General features: G+C 40.6%; 1 protein-coding gene across 1 annotated transcript in view; it reads left to right on the top strand.

Annotated features, from left to right (window-relative positions):
* The window catches only part of olfml1 (olfactomedin-like 1), a 39,278-nt gene extending 20,074 nt beyond the window's left edge, over window positions 1-19,204 (top strand). The window contains exon 4 of the mRNA XM_072592545.1: window positions 12,941-19,204. Within this exon, the coding sequence (XP_072448646.1) occupies window positions 12,941-13,740 (800 nt within the window). The 3' untranslated portion in view covers window positions 13,741-19,204. The remainder of the gene's footprint in view (window positions 1-12,940) is intronic.
* Window positions 19,205-19,425: the final 221 nt, after the last annotated feature.

Below are 19,425 nucleotides of genomic sequence, written 5' to 3'. Positions count from 1 at the left end.
AGCAGTGGTAACCACTGAGCCACCGGGAAGGTTAGTAAGGATGTGACATATCGGTGCTGAAATGCCAAATGTTGCTTGTGATCTTAACATTAGTAACCTGTAGAAGGTAGCTGACTTCCCAGATTATATTTGACCACGTTTGACAGATCTGATGAGAAACACATGCACACGTGATTCTATATACAGCTGCAGCTAGTGGGGGAAAGTATTTTCAGGGACAAGTTTGCATAGACAGTTCCTATTACAAATACATACATAGAAATTTTTCATAAAATGATAAAAAGACAACTTAGACTGGAGTTTTGCCTTTAGAGACTGAATTAAGGCTGTGTGCCCTTCCTTAATCTTGTTTACTCGGGTCTTCCCTGTTTGTCAGAATAATTTTAGTTTTAGGCATTGGGCTGTATTTTCCTAATGACAAAGAACTCTTTTGCCTAAGCCATAGCCAAGTCCCAATTCCAGAAGCAATATTTAGCACCCATCATTTTCACTAGGGTAATCGAAGATGCATTGATCTTTACACTTGCATAACTCAGGGAGGCAGCCACTCACGTTGAAGCACAGCTTACTTCAAAAATATACAGTTTTCCCCAGTGGGAGATCCAAAACATGATTTTTAGGCTTTATACTTCCCAGGGGAAATTCAAAGCTATTGGAGATGCAGACTGTCTTTTTGGAGAAAAAGGTGCCCTTTTAGTTATGTCTAGGACACCTTTGGGAGAGGTAAGTTGTCCCTTGGTAGAAGACAATTGCCATTTTGCATTGCTAAAAGTAGATGTGAATTTGCGTTAAAAGAAAATAGACTCATTGGCACTGTCCACGTGTGAGGAGAATTGTCAGGTGATCATAATGGTTAAATGTCTTGGCATTTACATTTTTTGGGGGAAAAGTTTCTGCGATTATGAAAAAAAACATGCTTGTCATTTAACTTTATTTATTGATATATGCCTGAAGACTATAATTACTGGACATGTGTTGTAGGATCAGTTTCACAACTAGCACTATCTTGGTCGGGTGCCTATCAGTTCACCATCTGATTGGCAGCTCCGAATGGCAATCATCTTTGTGGACCTGTGAATACCAACATTTGTATTTGTAAGAATTAGTTAGTTCAAAGAACTTAAATGTAGTGTTTTTTTACAATCAAAGAGTTTAAAAAACATTATGAATTCATCATCAACAGGCACTTCATTTTTTTTTGTCCCAGCATGGGTCTTGAGATCTTTCCATACTAGGTTCTGGCTGAGTTGGCATGGATGGTATTAGGGAGAAAGGTGAATGGGTGGGGTGCCATGGGTTGGCATGAGTAGACATTAGGTTGAAATAGGATGTATTATGGACCGAGGAGTATGTAGAGGGAGTAACATGGAGTGTTTGAGGGTCTATGGACAGTGTTTAGTGGAACATTGTTTGGCTTGGAAGGTATGAGGGGCCATCAGTGCAATGATTGGAGGTTATGTGGTACCTAGATAGCTAGATGATGTCTTGAGATGCCAAAAGTTGGCACAGATAGGGAATGGGATATATGTGGAGGATGCTATGGTGAGAGTTAAAAGGGCGTTACTTACTTTCTTATTACTACAGCTGGAACAAAGTGCTGGAGCATCGAGGTAGAACTTTCTTTCTTCCTCTCCTTTGCACCTGGCTGCTTCCAGAATGTTCCCAGTGCAGCAAACCCATTGCCTATAATACGCCCCACTCCACCCAGCCCCTCCTAACCCAGAATGGAAATTAGACCATTACGGAAACTTGTTCCCAAATCAGGTTTGTGGAACTGGCAATTTTCCAATCTGTGCACCTGACTTGGGAATGAAAATTCAGACTGTGGAACAGAAAGGAGAGTCTTGGATCAGCAGTTAGTTGCATGCTTTGCCTGATTTTCATTCAGGAAACTGTTGACAACCTCGATCGCAACTCGCCTAAAAAATAATCTCATGTGTAAGTCATCATCAATTGACATGTACCTCATCCCTCAAAAACAAACTTTAAAAATTTATGTGTACTTCATTATCATAAGGTGACTGGAATATAAATGTCACAAAGTATTGCTTTAACCTCACTAGTGGGGGGATGAAATTAGAGTGGTGCTCAAAAAGCACAGCAGATCAGGCAGAATCCAAGGAGCAGGAACATCGATGTTTCAGGCAAAAGTCCTTCATTTGCTGCCTTGGATGCTGCCTGACCCGCTGTGCTTTTCCAGCACCACTCTAATCTTGACTCTGATCTCCAGCATCTGAAGTACTCACTTTCACCACACTAAAGGGGAATCAGTTAATTCAGTTGGCTGGACAATTGGTTTGTAATGCAAAATGATGCCAAAACGAGGGTTCAATTCCCACACCAGCTGACGTTACCACGAAGGACTCTTCCTCTCAAACCTCACCCCTCGCCTGAGGCATGGTGATCCTCGGGGAAACCACCACCAGTTGTGTCTCTCTAATGACAGAGTAGCCTATGGTCTGGTAAGACTATAGCAACTTTGTTTAGATCTCATCTTACATATCTGATTCAACTCGGTACACCCACGCCTCAAAAGATTAAATAGTTATTTAAAATGGCATAACATTGATTCACCAAATTGGTGGCTAAAAAATTAAATTCTGAGTTTGTGTGAACTAAGCGTATATTCCCTTGAGTTCAGAAGTTTAAAGGGTGACCTACCTGAACAAAGTGACATGGTAGGACTGATAGGAGGTCATACTTCCTCTGGTGGGCAAAACCCAGAATAAAGAAATTGTGGCAATAAAATTAGAGCCAGGCCTTTCAGGGAGGTGTCAGGAAGCACTTTTTCACAGAAGTAAAATCTCAAATTTGCTCTTTCAAAAAAAGCAGTTAAAGTTGGGGGTCAAATGAAAATTTCAAAATGGCAATCGATGGCTTCCTTTGTTGGCTAAATGTATTTAAGTCTCACAGAAGCAGGGTGGCTAGGTAGTGTTAAGGTAAAGATCAGCCATGACCTAATTAAAAAGTAGAACAGGGTTGAGGGGCTGAATGGCTTCTTCCTACTTCTATGGAGAAAATCACCTCTAAATGTACAGAGCTGGGAACAGCTTCAACTCGTACAGTTCAAGGTTAGCTACCCAACTGTAGTCCAAGTTGCAGTCTGTTTCCAATTTCAAGTCCGAGTCAAACATTCAGAGTGTGGATCCGGCTATTACTAACAGCTGGAGTCCGTAGCAGTTGCTGAACTGCTGAAATGAGACATAAACTCATCCAACATTGTGTAAGCCAAAATAGATTTGCTTTTTAAAATGCTACCACCAATCACTAGGATAAAAAAAATCTTTGTGAATGCTGTTTTTAAAACATTGATATTATTTGTTAGGCTTTAGTGAAATGGATTTTGGTGGAATGGTTCAGACCACACCATCGCCCATTAGCTAAACCCTTTCCAAAGTCCTTTTAGGTCAAAGGATGTTGCCCATCAAGTTGCTGGCAGTGTGAGCTGCTTGTGGTGTGGGAAACAGGGCCCCCAGAATTTCAGTGTGTTATGAGACCAGTCAACCACTTAACAAATACATTTTTAGGATTGTGAAAGAAGCATTGCAATGACAGAGAAGGAAATCAAGTGAATTAAAGTCAAATCATTCTGAAGAAGAAGAGATAAAGTGAGCAAAAGACAAAGGATTAAGAGGGAGAGAACATTAAACAAAATGGAAAAATGGGGTTTATTTTCTTCTTCAGATTACAATGAACATTTTAAAACTCTCCAAACAACAACTGTATGAGACTTTACATTTTTAACTGTTCACTATTGGCAATCGTTAGCAATAAATCATTTATTGCTTAAATAAGGATACTTATTTTGGATACTTAGATTGTTAATTACTTGACTGATCTCTCACGGACAGCCTAATGGGATACTCATATGCAAATCTAGCAATTCTATGAAATTCAAAGGAAAGTTGAAGATGCCAACTCTATGAAGCAAACTGCAGGGTGATGCAAGTCATACAAACGTATGAATTAGGAGCAGATTAGGCCACTTGGCTCGTCAAACCTAATGCCACCTTTATTAAGATCATAGTGGATCTGAGCAGCCTCAAGTCCACTTGCCAACCAATCAAATACTCTTTGACTCCCCTATTAGCCTGAATAATATTCAATTACCCTGCATCCACCATTCTCTAGAAAAGGAAATCCAAAGACTCATGAACCTTTGAAAAATAAAAACATAGAACATTACACAATACAGGCCCTTCGGCCTTCGATGTTGCACCACCCTGTGGAACCAATCTGAAGCCCATCTATCCTACACTATTCCATTTTCATCCACATGTTTATTCAACGACCATTTAAATGCCCTTAACGTTGGTGAGTCTACTACTATTGCAGGCAGTGTGTTCCATGCTCCTACTACTCTGAGTAAAGAAACTATCTCTGACATCTATCCTATATCTATCACCCCTCAATTTAAAGCTATGTCCTCTCGTGCTAGCCATCACCAACCAAGGAAAAAGGCTTTCACTATCAACCCTATCTAACTATCTGATTATCTTATATGACTCAATTAAGTCACCTCTCAACCTTCTTCGCTCTAATGAAAACAGCCTCAAGTCCCTCAGCCTTTCCTCATAAGACCTTCCCTCCATACCAGACAACATCCTAGTAAATGTCCTCCGCACTCTTTCCAAAGCTTCCACATCCTTCCTATAATACAGTGATCAGAACTGTACGCAATACTCTAAGTGTGGCTGCACCAGAGTTTTATACAGCTGTAGCATGACCTCATGGTTCCGAAACTCAATCCCTCTACCAAGAAAAGCTAACATACTGTATGCCTTCTTAACAGCCCCATCAACCTGGGTGGCAACTTTCAGGGATCTATGTACATCGACACCGAGATCTCTCTGCTCATCTACACTACCTTGAATCTTACCATTAGCCCAGTACTCTTTATTCCTGTTACTCCTTCCAAAGTGAATCAACTCACACTTTTCCACATTAAACTCCGTTTTCCACCTCTCAGCCCAGCTCTGCAGCTTATCTATGTCCCTCTGTAACCTAAAACATTCTTCAGCACTATCCACAACTCCACCAACCTTCATGCCATCCACAAATTTACTAACCCATCCTTCTACACCTTCATTTAGGTCATTATAAAAATGACAAACAGTGGGCCCAAAACATCATTATGGTACACCACTAGTAAATGGCCACCAGGATGAACATTTCCCATCAACCACCACCCTCTGTCTTCTTTCAGCTAGCCAATTTCTGATCCACACTGCTAAACCACCCTCAATCCCATACTTTGTGCAATAGCCTACCGTGGGAAACCTTATCAAACGCCTTTCTGAAATCCACATACACCACATCAACCACTTTACCCTCATCCCCCTGTTTGATCACCATCTCAAAGAGCTCAATAAGAATTGTGAGGCATGACGTACCCTTCAGAAAATCATGTTGATTAGATTAGATTCCTTGCAGTATGGAAACAGGCCCTTGACCCCAGCAAGTCCACACCGACCTTTCAAAGAGTAACCCACCCAGACCTATTTCCCTCTGACTAATGCACCAAACACTATGGGCAATTTAGCATTGCCCATTCACCTAACTTGCACATCTTTGTACTATGGGAGGAAATCTGAGCACCTAGAGGAAACCCATGCAGACACTGAAAGAATATGCAAACTGCACATAGACAGTCGGCCAGGGTGGGAATCAAACCCAGGTCCCTGGCACTGTGAGGCAGCAGCGCTAACCATTGAGCCACCCTGCTGCCCATATCCTTAATAAATCTATTTCGCTCTAGATGGTTATAAATTCGCTCTCTTACTAGCTTTTCCAACACTTTACTCACAACCGAAGTAAGCCTCACTGGTCTATAATTACCAGGGTTGTCTTCACTCCCCTTCTTGAACAAGGGAACAACATTTGCTCTCCTCCAGTCTTCTGATACTATTCCTGTAGACAATGGCAACATAAAGATCAAAGCCAAAAGTTCTGTACTTCCCTGGCTTCCCAGAGAATCATATGATAAATCCCATCTGACCCAGGGGATTTATCTATTCTCACACTTTCCAGAATTGCTAACACGTCCTCCTTGTGAACCTCAATGCTGTCTAGTCTAGTAACCTGTATCTCTGTATTTTCCTGGACAAAAATGTCTTTTTCCAGTGGGAATACTGACAAAAAATATTCATTTAGCACTTCCCCTATCTCCTTGGACTCCACGCACAACTTCCCACTACTATCCTTGATTGGCTCTATGTTTTTCTAGTCATTCTTTTATTGCTGATATACCTGTAGAAAGCATCAGGGTTTTCCTTGATCCTATCTGCCAATGACTTCTCATGTCCCCTCTTCGTTCTTTTCAGCTTTCTCTTTTGGTCTTTTCTGGCTAATTTGTAACTCTCAAGCACCCTAACTGAGCCTTCATGTCTCATCCTAACATTAGCCTTCTTCTTCCTCTTGATAAGAGATTCAACATCTTTAGTAAACCATGGCTCCCTTGCTCAACTTCCTTCATGCCTGACAGGTACACACTTATCAAGGATATGCAGTGGCTGTAACTTGAATAAGCTCCACATTTCAATTGTGCCCATCCCCTGCAGCTTCCTTCCCCATACTATGATTCCTAAATTTTGCCAATTGCAACATAATTGCTTTTGCCCCAGCAATAACTCTTGCCTTGCGGTATATACATATCCCGTTCCATCGCTAAAGTAAACATAACCAAATTGTGGTCACTATCACTAAAGTGCTCACCTACCTCCAAATCTAACACCTGGCTGGGTTCATTACCCAATCCAATGTGGCCTTGCCCCTTGCTGGCTTATCTGCATACTCTGTCAGGAAACCATCCTGCACACATTGGACAAAAACTGACCCATCTAAAGTACTCGAATGATAGTTATTTCTAGTCAATATTTGGAAAGTTAAAGTTTCCCATTAAAAACTACCCTGTTTCTCTCGCTACTCTCCAGAACTATTTTTACTATCCTTTCCTTTACATTACTGGAACTATTTGGAGGTATCTAGAATACTCCCAACAGGGTGACCTGTCCTTTCCTGTTTCTAACCTCAGCCCATACTACCTCAGTAGATGAGTCCTCAAACGTCCTTTCTGCCACCGTAATACTGTCCTTGACTATCAATACCACACCTCTGCCTCTCTTACCATCTTCTCCATTCTTACTGAAACATCTAAATCCCAGAACCCGCAACACCCATTCCTGTCCTACTCTATCATTCTCATCTCAGTCTTAAATGCAGTATTCCTTATTTAAAATGTGCCTCTGAGTTTTAGTCTCTCCCACAAGGGGAAACTTCTTTACAGCATCCATATTGAACCGTACCCTCAGGATCTTAGATTTCAACAGGATGCTTTCATTTTTGTAAATTCAGACCCAACCTTTCCTACAAGTGGCCTAATCTACTAATCTAATTTTGGCAAATTAAAATAAGTGCATCTTCTACCTTGCCAGTCCTTTCTTTCAAGATGCTCAGATGAGGATCTGAGGACTAGTCAGCCTTTAGTTAAAATAATTTTCTCAGTATCCTTTTCATGGTGATTGTAATTGTTGTAGGTTCTGCCCTTCCTTTCACCTCTTAATACAAAGTTGTTTCCGGGATGTTAACCATATCTTATATAGTGATGGCAAATGCAAAATATCTGTTCACTTCATCTGCCATTTCTTTACTTTTCAGACCCATTCTGTCAAGGAACTAATGCTCACTTAATTTTCTCTTTTCCTTTTTAAATGCCTCTCACTGTCTGTTTTTGTATTTATAGTTTGTTTTCTCCAGTACTTATTTGCTCCCTCATTACTATTTCCATCATCTTTTTCAAAATATTCTGTCCAATCTTCTGACCTGCCACTAATTTATATGGAATTGCATCCTTTTGTTTTTTATTTGATAGGATCTTTAACTTCCTTAGTTTGCCATGAGTGGTGAATCCTTCCTCTGGAGTCTTTCTTTTCAATGTATCTTTACTGAAAGATATATAACATTCTCTTTAAATGTCTGCCAATGAATCCTTACCGAACTATCTCATAACCGAATTTCTCAGCTATTTTAGCCATTACATGCTTTATTCCTTCATTATTGCCTTATTTAATTTTAACACACTTGCCCTAGACACACTCTTCTCTCCCTCAAACTGAATGCAAATTTAAAATGTCTCACAATTATCGTTACCAGGAATGCCTTCACAATGTGGTCATGAATTAATCCTGTCTCATTGCACATTATCAGATTTGGAAGAGTCTGCTTTCTGGTTGTCTCTCACACATTCTTCACTAAGAAACTGTCCCAAAACACACAGCTTCACAACTTATGGGCTATCCCTTCCTTGTCACAAGTTCCTGGACAATGTACCTGTTAATAATTGGCAACATTGCTATTTTTAAAATAAATTCCGGTCAAAACCGTTATGATACCTTATTGTAGTAGGTAGCACTTCTGCCTTTGAATTAATAACTTGAGCATTCATGCTGCACTCCAGTGACTTTAACCAATAATTCAGCCATGCATTCCCAGTGCAGTAAATAAATTCCCATAGTGGTAGTGCGAAAAACAGCTGCAGTGCTCTCCAGGATCAATATTTATAATCTAATGAACACCAAAATTGATTAATCTGGTGTCACACCACATTGGGGTAGTATACTGGAGATGAAAACCCGACTATTCCCAGAGATGTCCCAAAAGTTAAAGATTTTAACAAAACATACAAAGTCGCCAATTTACTTGCCTTTGTAAATCCAGGTTGACAGAAAACAAGTTTTTGTACTTGAGAGAATTTGTATTTATTACAAGTAAGTAGATTCTAGGTACAGGTAAACAGTCAACAAATAACTCTACTATCAAAACTTTAAACCCTTTATAAAACTACATCAGACAGACATTGACATAGATAAACAAAAAATTATGTTAGCATTTTTTAAATGATGATGAGAAACTGCAGAAAGCTGAACCAAAGGGAGTTGGTACTTCGAGTCATGGTCATAGACACATAGAGATGTACGACACAGAAACAGGCTCTTTGGTCCAACTTGTCCACACCGACCAGATATCCTAACCTAATCAAGTCCCATTTGCCAGCACTTGGCCCATATCCCTCTAAATCCTTTCTATTCATATACCCATCCAGATGCCTATTAAATGTTGTAATTATATCAGCCTCCACCACTTCCTATGGCAGCTCGTCCTCTGTATGAAAATGTTTCCCTTTAGGTCCCTTTTAAATCTTTCCCCTCTCACCCTAAACCTATGCCCTCTAGTTCTGAACATCCTCAACCCAGAGAAAAGACCTCGTCTATTTACCCTATCATGCCCCTCATGACTTTATAAACTTCTATAAGGTCACCCCTTAGCCTCCGATGCTCCAGGGAAAACAGCCTCAGTCTATTCAGCCTCTCCCTATAGCTCAAACTCTCCAGTCCAAGCAACATCCTTGTAAATCATTTCTGAACCCTTTCAAGTTTCACAACGTCCTTCTGATAGGAGGGACACCAGATTACACGCAATATTCCAAAAGTGGCCTAATCAGTGTCCTGTACAGCCGCAAGATGACCTCCCAACTCAATAGTCTGACCAATAAAAGAAAGCATACCAAATGTTGTCTTCTCTATCCTATCTACCTGCACCTCAACTTGTGAATGAAACGCAGAAAGTTAACACAGAGGTGCAGCAGATAATCAGGAAGGATAATGGAATGTTGGTCCTTGTTTCAAAGGGGTTGGTGTGCAAGAATAGGACTTCTTACTGCAATTGTACAAGGTTTTTAAATTCCTTGGTTTTCAAAAGTGTCGTTTTGCTATTTCCACAATCAAAAATACAGAATAATAAAAAATAAATGGGGTATTGGAGTGTGAGTGGAGAAGGTGGCTTCAAGAGTGGTGGGGGGAGCAAAATGTTACAAAGCGAGTTACGGAGGAGAAGGAGGTTGGAACAGCATTTATGGAGGAGGAGGCTGTGGGAGGGATGTGACATTGGGGAGAAGGAGACTACAAAAGGAGTTGCAGGAAAAAGAGGCTGTAAGACGAGTGGGATGAAGATGAAGGCCGCAAACGTGATGAGGGTTAAAAAGAAACTGCAAGAGTACGGAAAAGGAAGGGTGTAAGGGGTTGGGGAGAAGAAACCTGCAAGGTTTCTAAGTGGTGAGGGAGAATTTAAATGGGGTAGGGAGAGGGAGCCTAGAAGGGGAGAGGGAGAACAATTTTTAACATGGTAACAAATCATCACCAAAGTGGGAGCTAAGAAACGTTGAAATCACTGAGGTAATGAATTCCTTGCAAATGAAAATGGAATCTATTGCCTAAACCTACATAAAGTCAGGAGATACTATATGGGGAGAAATATAGTGGATGCTTGTGTAATGACCACTGTGTGTCAATTAAAATTAAATCTGAGATTGAGATCTGAGATGCTATAAAAAGGGTAATAACTGCAATTAAGATGTTCCAGCTTTGTGCATATGCGACCTCACAACTCTCCGGAAGGAGTGTGATGGCTTTATTTTTGGTAGATGTATGTGTCAGTTATTTAATAAAATTTTGCTGATGCCTGTTGTCGTGTGTCAATTTAAATTGAGTGGTATCTCTGATATGAATGCTTTTCTTGTGTATTGTGGCTTTAACCTTAAAGAGGGTCAATAATTATTGCGGAGATTGATGAATTCTTCTAATTCTACTTAACGTGAGTTCCAAATACCCTTGAAATAACACGTATATGGAAATCATTGTTACCAGGATGCCACTGATTGGTATCACCTCCTCCATCAGATTTAATTTTAATTGACACATACTGTCATTACAAAAGCATCCATGACGTTTCTCCCCATATAGTATCTCCAGACCTTATGCAACTTTAAACAAGAGATTCTGTATTCATACATCCAACTTTGCTGTCATCTGCAATGTTTTAAATATTACTGTGTTCCAATTTTTATGCCATTTATAAAAATACCTTAAAAAGCAGCGGTCTTGGCACTGACCCTTTGGCAATGCCACTGTCTATCATCAACTAGTCTGAAAAATATCCAGCTCCCATAACTTGCTGCTTTCAATCCTGTGGAGATGAGGCTTAATAGGTATTTAGATGACCCTCTGAGATGTGCTGTGATGTAAATGTGAGCTCAGTAGACTTGTGGGAGAGACTCTGCTAGCAAGTTGGAACAGCAGTTCTCCAGGGAGATATGGACCCAAAACAGGCAGGTTGGATTAGTTTAGTTTGGGAAACTTGGTCAGCATGGACAGGTTGGACTGAAGGGTCTGTTTCTATGCTATATGGCTCTGTGACTCCATGATTCTATGCTCAAGTCAAACCTCTCCAAGTACCTGTTCATTTCTTCCCTGATTATTGTTTCTGAAAATTTACACACCATGCTGAGGCACAGAGAGTTTAAGAGAGGGAGGTTATATTGGAACTGGAGAAAACATTATTAAGGCTGCAGCTGGAGTTCTGGGATCCACATTATAAGTGGGATCTGATTGCACTGGAGAGAATGTAGAGGAGATTCACCAGGATGTTGCTTGGGCTCGAGAGTTTTAGTTATGAAGAGAGATTGGATAGCCTGGATTGTGTTCCTTGGAGCAGAAGAGACTGAGGAGCGACACTATTGAGTTGTATATAATTATGAGGGGCAAAGACAGGGTAGACGAGAAGGAAATTTTTGTCTTAGTAAAAGGATCAATGACCAGGGATTTAGATTTAAGGTAAGAGGCAGGACGTTTAGAGGGGATGTGAGGAAAAACCTCTTCACTCAGAGGGTGGTGGGATTCTGGAACTCACTACCTATAAAGATGGGAGAGGCAGTGACCCTCAGAACATTTAAGAAGTATTTAGATGTGCACAAGTGATGTCAAGGTATATAAAGTTACAGGCCAAGTTTGGAAAATGGGCTTAGAATATTAACTATCATAGACTTGATGTCCAAAAGGTATTTTCTCTGCTGTGGACATCTATGACACATAAGAACAGTGAGGTTGAGCGGGAGCTGTACGAAATTTTGCTTAGGCCACAGGTGAAGTAGCGTGCACAGTTCTGGTCACCACACGACAGGAAGGATGTGACTGAAGAAGGTGCAGACGAGATTCACCAGGGTATTGCCGAGGATGGAGCACATCAGCTATGCAGAGAGTCTGGATCAGCTCAAATTGTTTCTTTGGGGGCATAGAAGGCTGAGGGGGTTCTAACTGAGATGTATAAGATTGTAAGGGGCATGAATGAGGAAGATAGAAATCAACTTTTCCCTTTAGTTGCAAGACCAATAATGAGATGACAGAATTTTAAGATGAAGGGCAGGAGGTTTAGATGGGAAAATGTTTTCATCCAGAGGGTGATGGGAATCTGGAATGCACTGCCTGGGAGGAAACCTACCAAACTTTAAAATGTATGTAGATGAGCACTTGAAATGTAATAAAAAGTGCTGAAGAGTGGGATTCATGTAAGTAGGTCAGCACAGACTTGATAGACCAAAGGGCCTCCACTGTGCCATATGCATGGATGTTGAAACTACTGATAAAAAGTCACTAATATCTTTTACACTCTTTCCTGATCAATAGTGTCACATTTTTGCCATATCTATGGAAGATTGAGAGATAATGCCACCCTTACTTCCCTTATCAAGCTATCCAAACCAGGTGATTCATCTACTGTAAGGCAATTTTCATCCTATTCATTAACTACTATCTTAAGTTCTGGATTGATTGGCTTTTGTTAATTAAACACACTTAGGGATATGTGGAAAAAGCAAGAATATGCAGATTGGTTGCAGATCAGCTGTGATCTCATCAAATGATAGAATGGGCTCAAGGGCTAAAGGGTCTCCTTTGAACCTCTATTCCTATGTTGTCTAATTATGAAAAAGAGAGTTTGCATCAGTAATCTCTGCAAAATGAATTATATTCTTCCGACTTTTAATCTTGGTTTTACTAAAGAGCTATCTCTATTGTCTTTTACCTTTTCTGCCCCCACCCCTCTCTTGCAGATTGCGACCTCTTGCTCATTGGAATCAAGTCATTAAAAATTGTTAAGAAAATAGGTGAGAACCAAGGTTCTTGGATAAAGGACCCTTCCCGAGATTTTCAGAAGGTTTATATCTTGAGTGGAATCAATGGTGATGTTTTCACTGAGTTTGCTGGCATCAAGGCTTTCACGGAGAGCGCAAGGAGAAAACTGGCTAAGAGAGTCACCCTCCCTTTTGCCTGGCAGGGGACGGGTCATGTGGTGTACAATGGCTACCTATACTTCCACCGCAACAGCACCCTCAATCAAATTGTCAAGTTTGACATCCGTAATGGGACAGTCAAAGACCATATGCTTCTGCAGGGAGCAGGCCGAGTACCTGCCTACCAACTCTCACCGTACACCTTCATCGACTTGGCTGTGGATGAACAGGGCCTCTGGTCCATCCATGCCGAACCAGACGATAGAGGTGGCACCATCATTGTCACCAAGATTGACCACAACAACTTAGCAGTGGAACACTCCTGGGACACCTCCTGCTCCAGCAAGGGAGCTGAGGCGGCCTTCTTGATCTGTGGCACCCTTTATGTTGTCTACAACACCCGTCATGGTGGTCGCTCCCATGTCCAGTGCCTCTACGATGTCACTGATGTGGTCACCACCGCTGATGTGCCAAGCCTGTACTTCCCCAAGCGCTATGGCAAACACTCCATGATTCATTACAACCCCCGGGAACATCAACTGTATGCCTGGGATGAAGGCTATCAGACAATTTACAAACTCATCACAAAAAAGAAATTGGAAAGTCGACCCTCTTTCTAATAATTGCATCTTTTTATATTTACACGCTTTATTATAAAGTGGCCTAAACTGCTGACTAATGGTTATCATACCTGCAACTTGACCATATAATCCACTCAATCCCCAAACAGAATGACTGGCTTTTAATTTACTGAAAGCTTCTCCTCCGCTGATACAGCACAAGTCATGAAGGTGACAGAATTCTCTCCACTCTCCAATGGGAGCAGCTCCAGTAGCACTCTGGAAACTTAACAGCATCCAGGACACAATACATTCATTTGTCATTCCAACAAATACCATGAACATTCAATCGCTCCACAACCAGTGCACAATGGCAGCAGTGTGGACTCATTACAAGATACAGTAACCTGCCAAGGTTCGTTTAGCAGCACCTTCCTAACCTACATTTTCCACCACCTAGAAAGACAAGTGCTGCAGATATTTAGGAGCACCTACTACCAGCAAGTTCCTCTCTCAGTCAGATTTCATTGGGACTTGGAAATATATCATTGTTCATTCATTATTCCTTCCTAACAGCTCTGTGGGGATAATTCATCACAGGGACTCCAGTGGTTCAAGAGAGTAACTCACCTTCAAGGGTAATTTGGGAACAGGGCCAGTGTTTGCCAATTAGCACATTGCTAATTTCTTCTGATGAAACAAAATAAGACAGGTAAAACAAAACTAAAAATGTGAATAATACACAGAAGCACTGACCATATCTGAATGGAGAGACTGGTGGGTATTGAAAAATAGGATCGGGAAACTGCTCAAATGAAGAGAAGAGTATCCTTGCTGTTTATAGACATTGACAGATCTTCTGTGTATCACCTACATTTTTCAAGAGGCTGACCTAATCACCTCCTCTAACTATTAACTCCTCTGTCCAGGAAGGATCATCCATGAGGAGTCAAAGGGGGGAATATCTTTGCAACACAACTCATTAAATTCGAGTTATTTTGTCACTTTTATTGTGCATTTTTGACTCCAGAGTCAAGAGCAAGATAGCTGCTGCCACCTGTTGCAGAGAGGCAGCAAGTTTAGGTACTTGTATTAAAAGACTGCAAAGCAGTGATGAGGAATAGGCAATGTTTAAGGCTGTGCCAAAATGATAGAAAGAGGGAATGATAAGAGCAGATACTTGTTTGTGTCTTTTGCTCTTCCCTCTTCCTACTCCATCGCATCCTCCCAAAATCTTTCCGTTCTATTAAGAGACGTTGCTGACTTTCTGGTTCTCCATCCTGATAAAGGAGCAACAGACCAAAAGATTGGCTTGTCTTTTCCTGTACAATCTGCTTTTCATTGTGTTTTATGTTGCTTGATTTTGCTTTGAATCCATTATTCCCTACTTTAAAATCTTGTGAAATTGTTTTTCATTTGTAAATGATGATGTCTCTATCATATCTAATAATCATGATGTGGAGGTGCCAGTGTTGGACTGGGGTGGACAAAGTTTAATAATCACACAGCACCAGGTTATGGTCCAACAGGTTTATTTGGAAACTAGTGCTTCCAAGTAAACCTATTGGACTATAACCTGGTGTTGTGTGATTTCTAACCATCTCTCATAAGAGGTAACCTTTTATACTAGACAATTAACCATCACCTTTTTTCCATCCCAACTGGATAAAATTACAAAGGCGTCGCTTTTAATGTATTCAGTGCACTGGTTTTTCAGCTTTTTATAAGCTTTTAGCACTTAATTAAAACACAATTGATTTCATTGCTTGATCCTCTCCATTCTCTTTTTTAAAAAGTTCACCTGATTTCAGGCAAATTGAAATCTCTATAAATCAGTGGTTATAGAGTCATAGAGATGGACAGGACAGAAACAGACCCTTCAGTCCAACCTGTCCATGCCGACCAGATATCCCAACCTAATCTAGTTCCACCTGCCAGCACCTGGCCCGTATCCCTCCAAACCCTTCCTATTCATATACACATCCAAATGCCTCTTAAATGTTGCAATTGTACCAGCCTCCACCACATCCTCTGGCAGCTCATTCCATACACGTACCACCCTCTGTGTGAAAAAGTTGCCCCTTAGGTCTCTTTTATATCTTTCCCCTCTCACCCTAAACCTATGCCCTCTAGTTCTGGACTCCCCAACCCCAGGGAAAAGACTTTGTCTATTTATCCTATCCATGCCCCTCATAATTTTGTAAATCTCTATAAGGTCACCCTTCAGCCTCCGATGCTCCAGGGAAAACAGCCCCAGCCTGTTCAGCCTCTCCCTTTAGCTCAAATCCTCAAACCCTGGCAACATCCTTGTAAATCATTTCTGAACCCTTTCAAGTTTCACAACATCTTTCTGATAGGAAGGAGACCAGAATTGCATACAATATTCCAACAGTGGCCTAACCAATGTCCTGCACAGCTGCAACATGATCTTCAAACTCCTGTACTCAATACTCTGACCAATAAAAGAAAGCATACTAAACACCTTGTTCACTATCCTATTTACCTGCGACTCCACTTTCAAGGAGCTATGAACCTGCACTCCAAGGTCTCTTTGTTCAGCAACACTCCCTAGGACCTTACCATTAAATGTATAAGTCCTGCTAAGATTTGCTTTCCCAAAATGCAGCACCTCGCATTTATGGTTCTCAAACATTTTGCTTCTACGGCCTTTCCCCAGTGTTATAAAAATTCCTGACCCCGGTTGTAACATAAGCTTTTTTCTGTATAAAAGTTAGTTATACAATTAAATGTATATATTTGTCATTAAGTTTGTTTTATTTGCATCTTCCCTGCTATGTTCCAGTTTTTCCCCTATTTGTGATGACATTCTCTTTTTCCTCTCTGCACTCTGAAGATATTACATAGAATAATCTTGCCAATATGCAAGTTCTTTATGGCTTAAGCAAGCATTTTTTATTGCATATACTGTGTAAACATGGCACTAGATCGAATTCCACTTCCCAATGGTACAACAGACAGTGCAACATGATTGTAACTTTCTCACTCGTAAATCAGTCCTGAAATTACACAATCAAAATATGCATCAATAATGTTTGCATTAATGACTTAGTCTAAAACATTTTATTTGCAGAATCATTGTAAGAAACCTTGACCAGTGTTTTACACACAAGTGGTACATGCACCTCTAACTCCAAATATATATAAACAACCCACCTATATATTGGATTTTGGACAATAGTCATGTAACTGAACTAATAATGCAGAGGTCTAGACCAATGCTCTGGGAATACGGGTACAAATCCCATCCTGGCAGCTGGTGAAAAGCAAATAAATTGGCCTTCTGGTCTACATGTGCCTCCAGATCCACAGCAATGTGGTTGACCCTTGACTGCCCGGTGAAATGGCCAAGTAAACTACTTGAGGGCAATTAAGGACAGTCAACAAATGCTGTATTTGCCACATTCCAGACAGGAATTTTGGAAACTACCAGCCATATAGCTCTGTCTCAGTGGATGGCATTCTTGCCTCTGACTCAGAATTTTCTGGATTCCAGCTTAATTCAGGACTTGATCCAGACTGACACTCCAGTGCAGTACTGCAAGCGTGCTGTCCTGTTGGAGATATTGTCTTTTGAAGAGTCACTAAATCAAGGTCCTGTCTGACTTCTGAAGAGGAGATGAATTGTCCTATGACATGTTCAATTGTCATCACAAAAACAGTTTATCTTGTCATTATCTGACTCTTATGAGTTTGCAGAGTGAAGAAAGGAAGCACAGTGGCTAAGTGGTTAGCACTGCTGCCTCACAGTGCCAGAGACCTGGATTGATTCCATTCTTAAACGACTGTCTGTGTGGAGTTTGCATATTCTCCCCATGTCTGCGTAGGTTTCCTCTGGGTGCTCCATTTTTCTTCCACAGTCCAAAAATATGCAGGTTAGGTAGATTGGCTATGCTAAATTGCCCAATAGTGTCAGGAATCTGCAGACTAGGTGGATTACCTATGGTTAATGCAAGATTACAGGGATAGGGTGGATCTGGGCAAGAAGCTCTTCAGAAGGTCGGTGCAGACTCGATGGGCCCAATGGCCCAATGATTCAATAATGTTCCCTAAGTTACCTGAGTGCCTTCACTCCATTGGTTTTGAAATGCTATGACACATCTGGTGGTCATGAAATGTTCTACATAAATGCAAGTCTCTCTACTTCACAGATGTAATATCCACAATAGGCCCAGCTCTCGCCAGCAGCCATTTTTCCAAAGCATAATTTTTCAAATCAAAATTATGTGGATTAAATTTATTGAGTGCTCCAATGTGTTTCCTCACTCCGAATTCTCCCTTCATATGTTGCAGCCATCCACCAACCACACCACTGCTTCATTTACAGATCAGCTTGATTTCTCTCTTTCTCTCTCTCTCTCTATCTGTTGTCAAACATCAACCAATGCCTGTATAGATATAGACATAGACATAGACATAGACATAGATAGATAGACAGAGACAGACACAGACACAGACACAGACACACACACACACACAAACTTTCATTGGATAGCATCCTTTTATTGGTAAGAAGCCTCAGCTAACATTTCACCTGACTCCAATTTTAATTGGCTAATTATCACATCAGTCTTTTTTCTCTGTAGCCTACCTCGTGAAACCTTTGCCTGAATCCAAAGAAGGTGGCAGAGAACCCTTGCATTCAGTGAATTTTAGTTTGTACCATCAAGTATTCAGCTCAGGAACTGAGTTTCTCAGTGCCACAGTATTGCTGACCATATTGGAGATTGTGCTAAAGACTGAATGTTGGGGATATATTGTTTGAGTTGTAAGATGTCATTGTCTTCCCCACCTTTTTAGCAAAGCTTTGCACCTTTTCCTCCTCAGGATGCTAATTATTCCTACATGACACTTTAAGCTAAATTGGCTCCTGATACTTGAGGAGGGTTGAAATTGGATTTTAATTAGTATCTTAAATTAACTTTAAATTTGCAGTACAGTATTGCTCACCTACAAGTTACCCTGTTGTGTATTTCAGTATATTAGCATTATGGTTTACTGGTAAAAGTTGTCTGGCTAGTGCCTCTGCTCAATTTCAATCTCAACTCACGCAGTTTTTTTTTGATGCTTTGGAGCTTTCATGTCCACTATTCTAGTGAGAAAATTGAGTTAAAACAACACTTCTGATGTAAGTGGTAGAAACTGTACCACATACTGAGCTACAAAGCACACCACCCCCACAAACTGTACAGAATCTTATTCAGCAAGAATTTTCTTCCACCTGAAAATGAGCCAGGTCCAGTTTACACCCTTCAACCTTTCAACAGACGCCAAAACCAACTATATATTTCAAAAGCCGTCTATCTCTGCATGCTTTCACATTTTCAATCAAAATGCCTATGCAATTCTGTCACATTGTAATTATATCCTCCAACTAATGATGGCACAGTAGCACATCAATTGTACATCTTCCAGTTCATCAGCTTAAATTGTAAGCAAAATAACAACCTGTGACTGACTATTTTTCAGCTTTCTGTAAGATATGCTAAATACAAATAAATAACAGAATGCCAAAATATATTCACTCTCTTTCAATTTGTTCTCAGTTATTTATTATCATTCAATACTGATCTAAGTGGTTGCTTATCAAAATGAATGTCTTGCCAAACCAACCCAGAGGGTGTTAATTAAAACTCAAGGGAATAGTTGTGTTTTAATATTCTTTAATGGGATGTGGACAACTTTGGCTGTTTATTGCCATAACATACTTGTTCAAAGGACAGTTAA

Source organism: Chiloscyllium punctatum, chromosome 22, assembly GCF_047496795.1.
Source record: "Chiloscyllium punctatum isolate Juve2018m chromosome 22, sChiPun1.3, whole genome shotgun sequence".
Classification (NCBI taxonomy): Eukaryota; Metazoa; Chordata; class Chondrichthyes; order Orectolobiformes; family Hemiscylliidae; genus Chiloscyllium; species Chiloscyllium punctatum.
The sequence above is the reverse complement of the archived record's forward strand: the minus strand, read 5'-3'. Positions and strand labels throughout refer to the sequence as shown.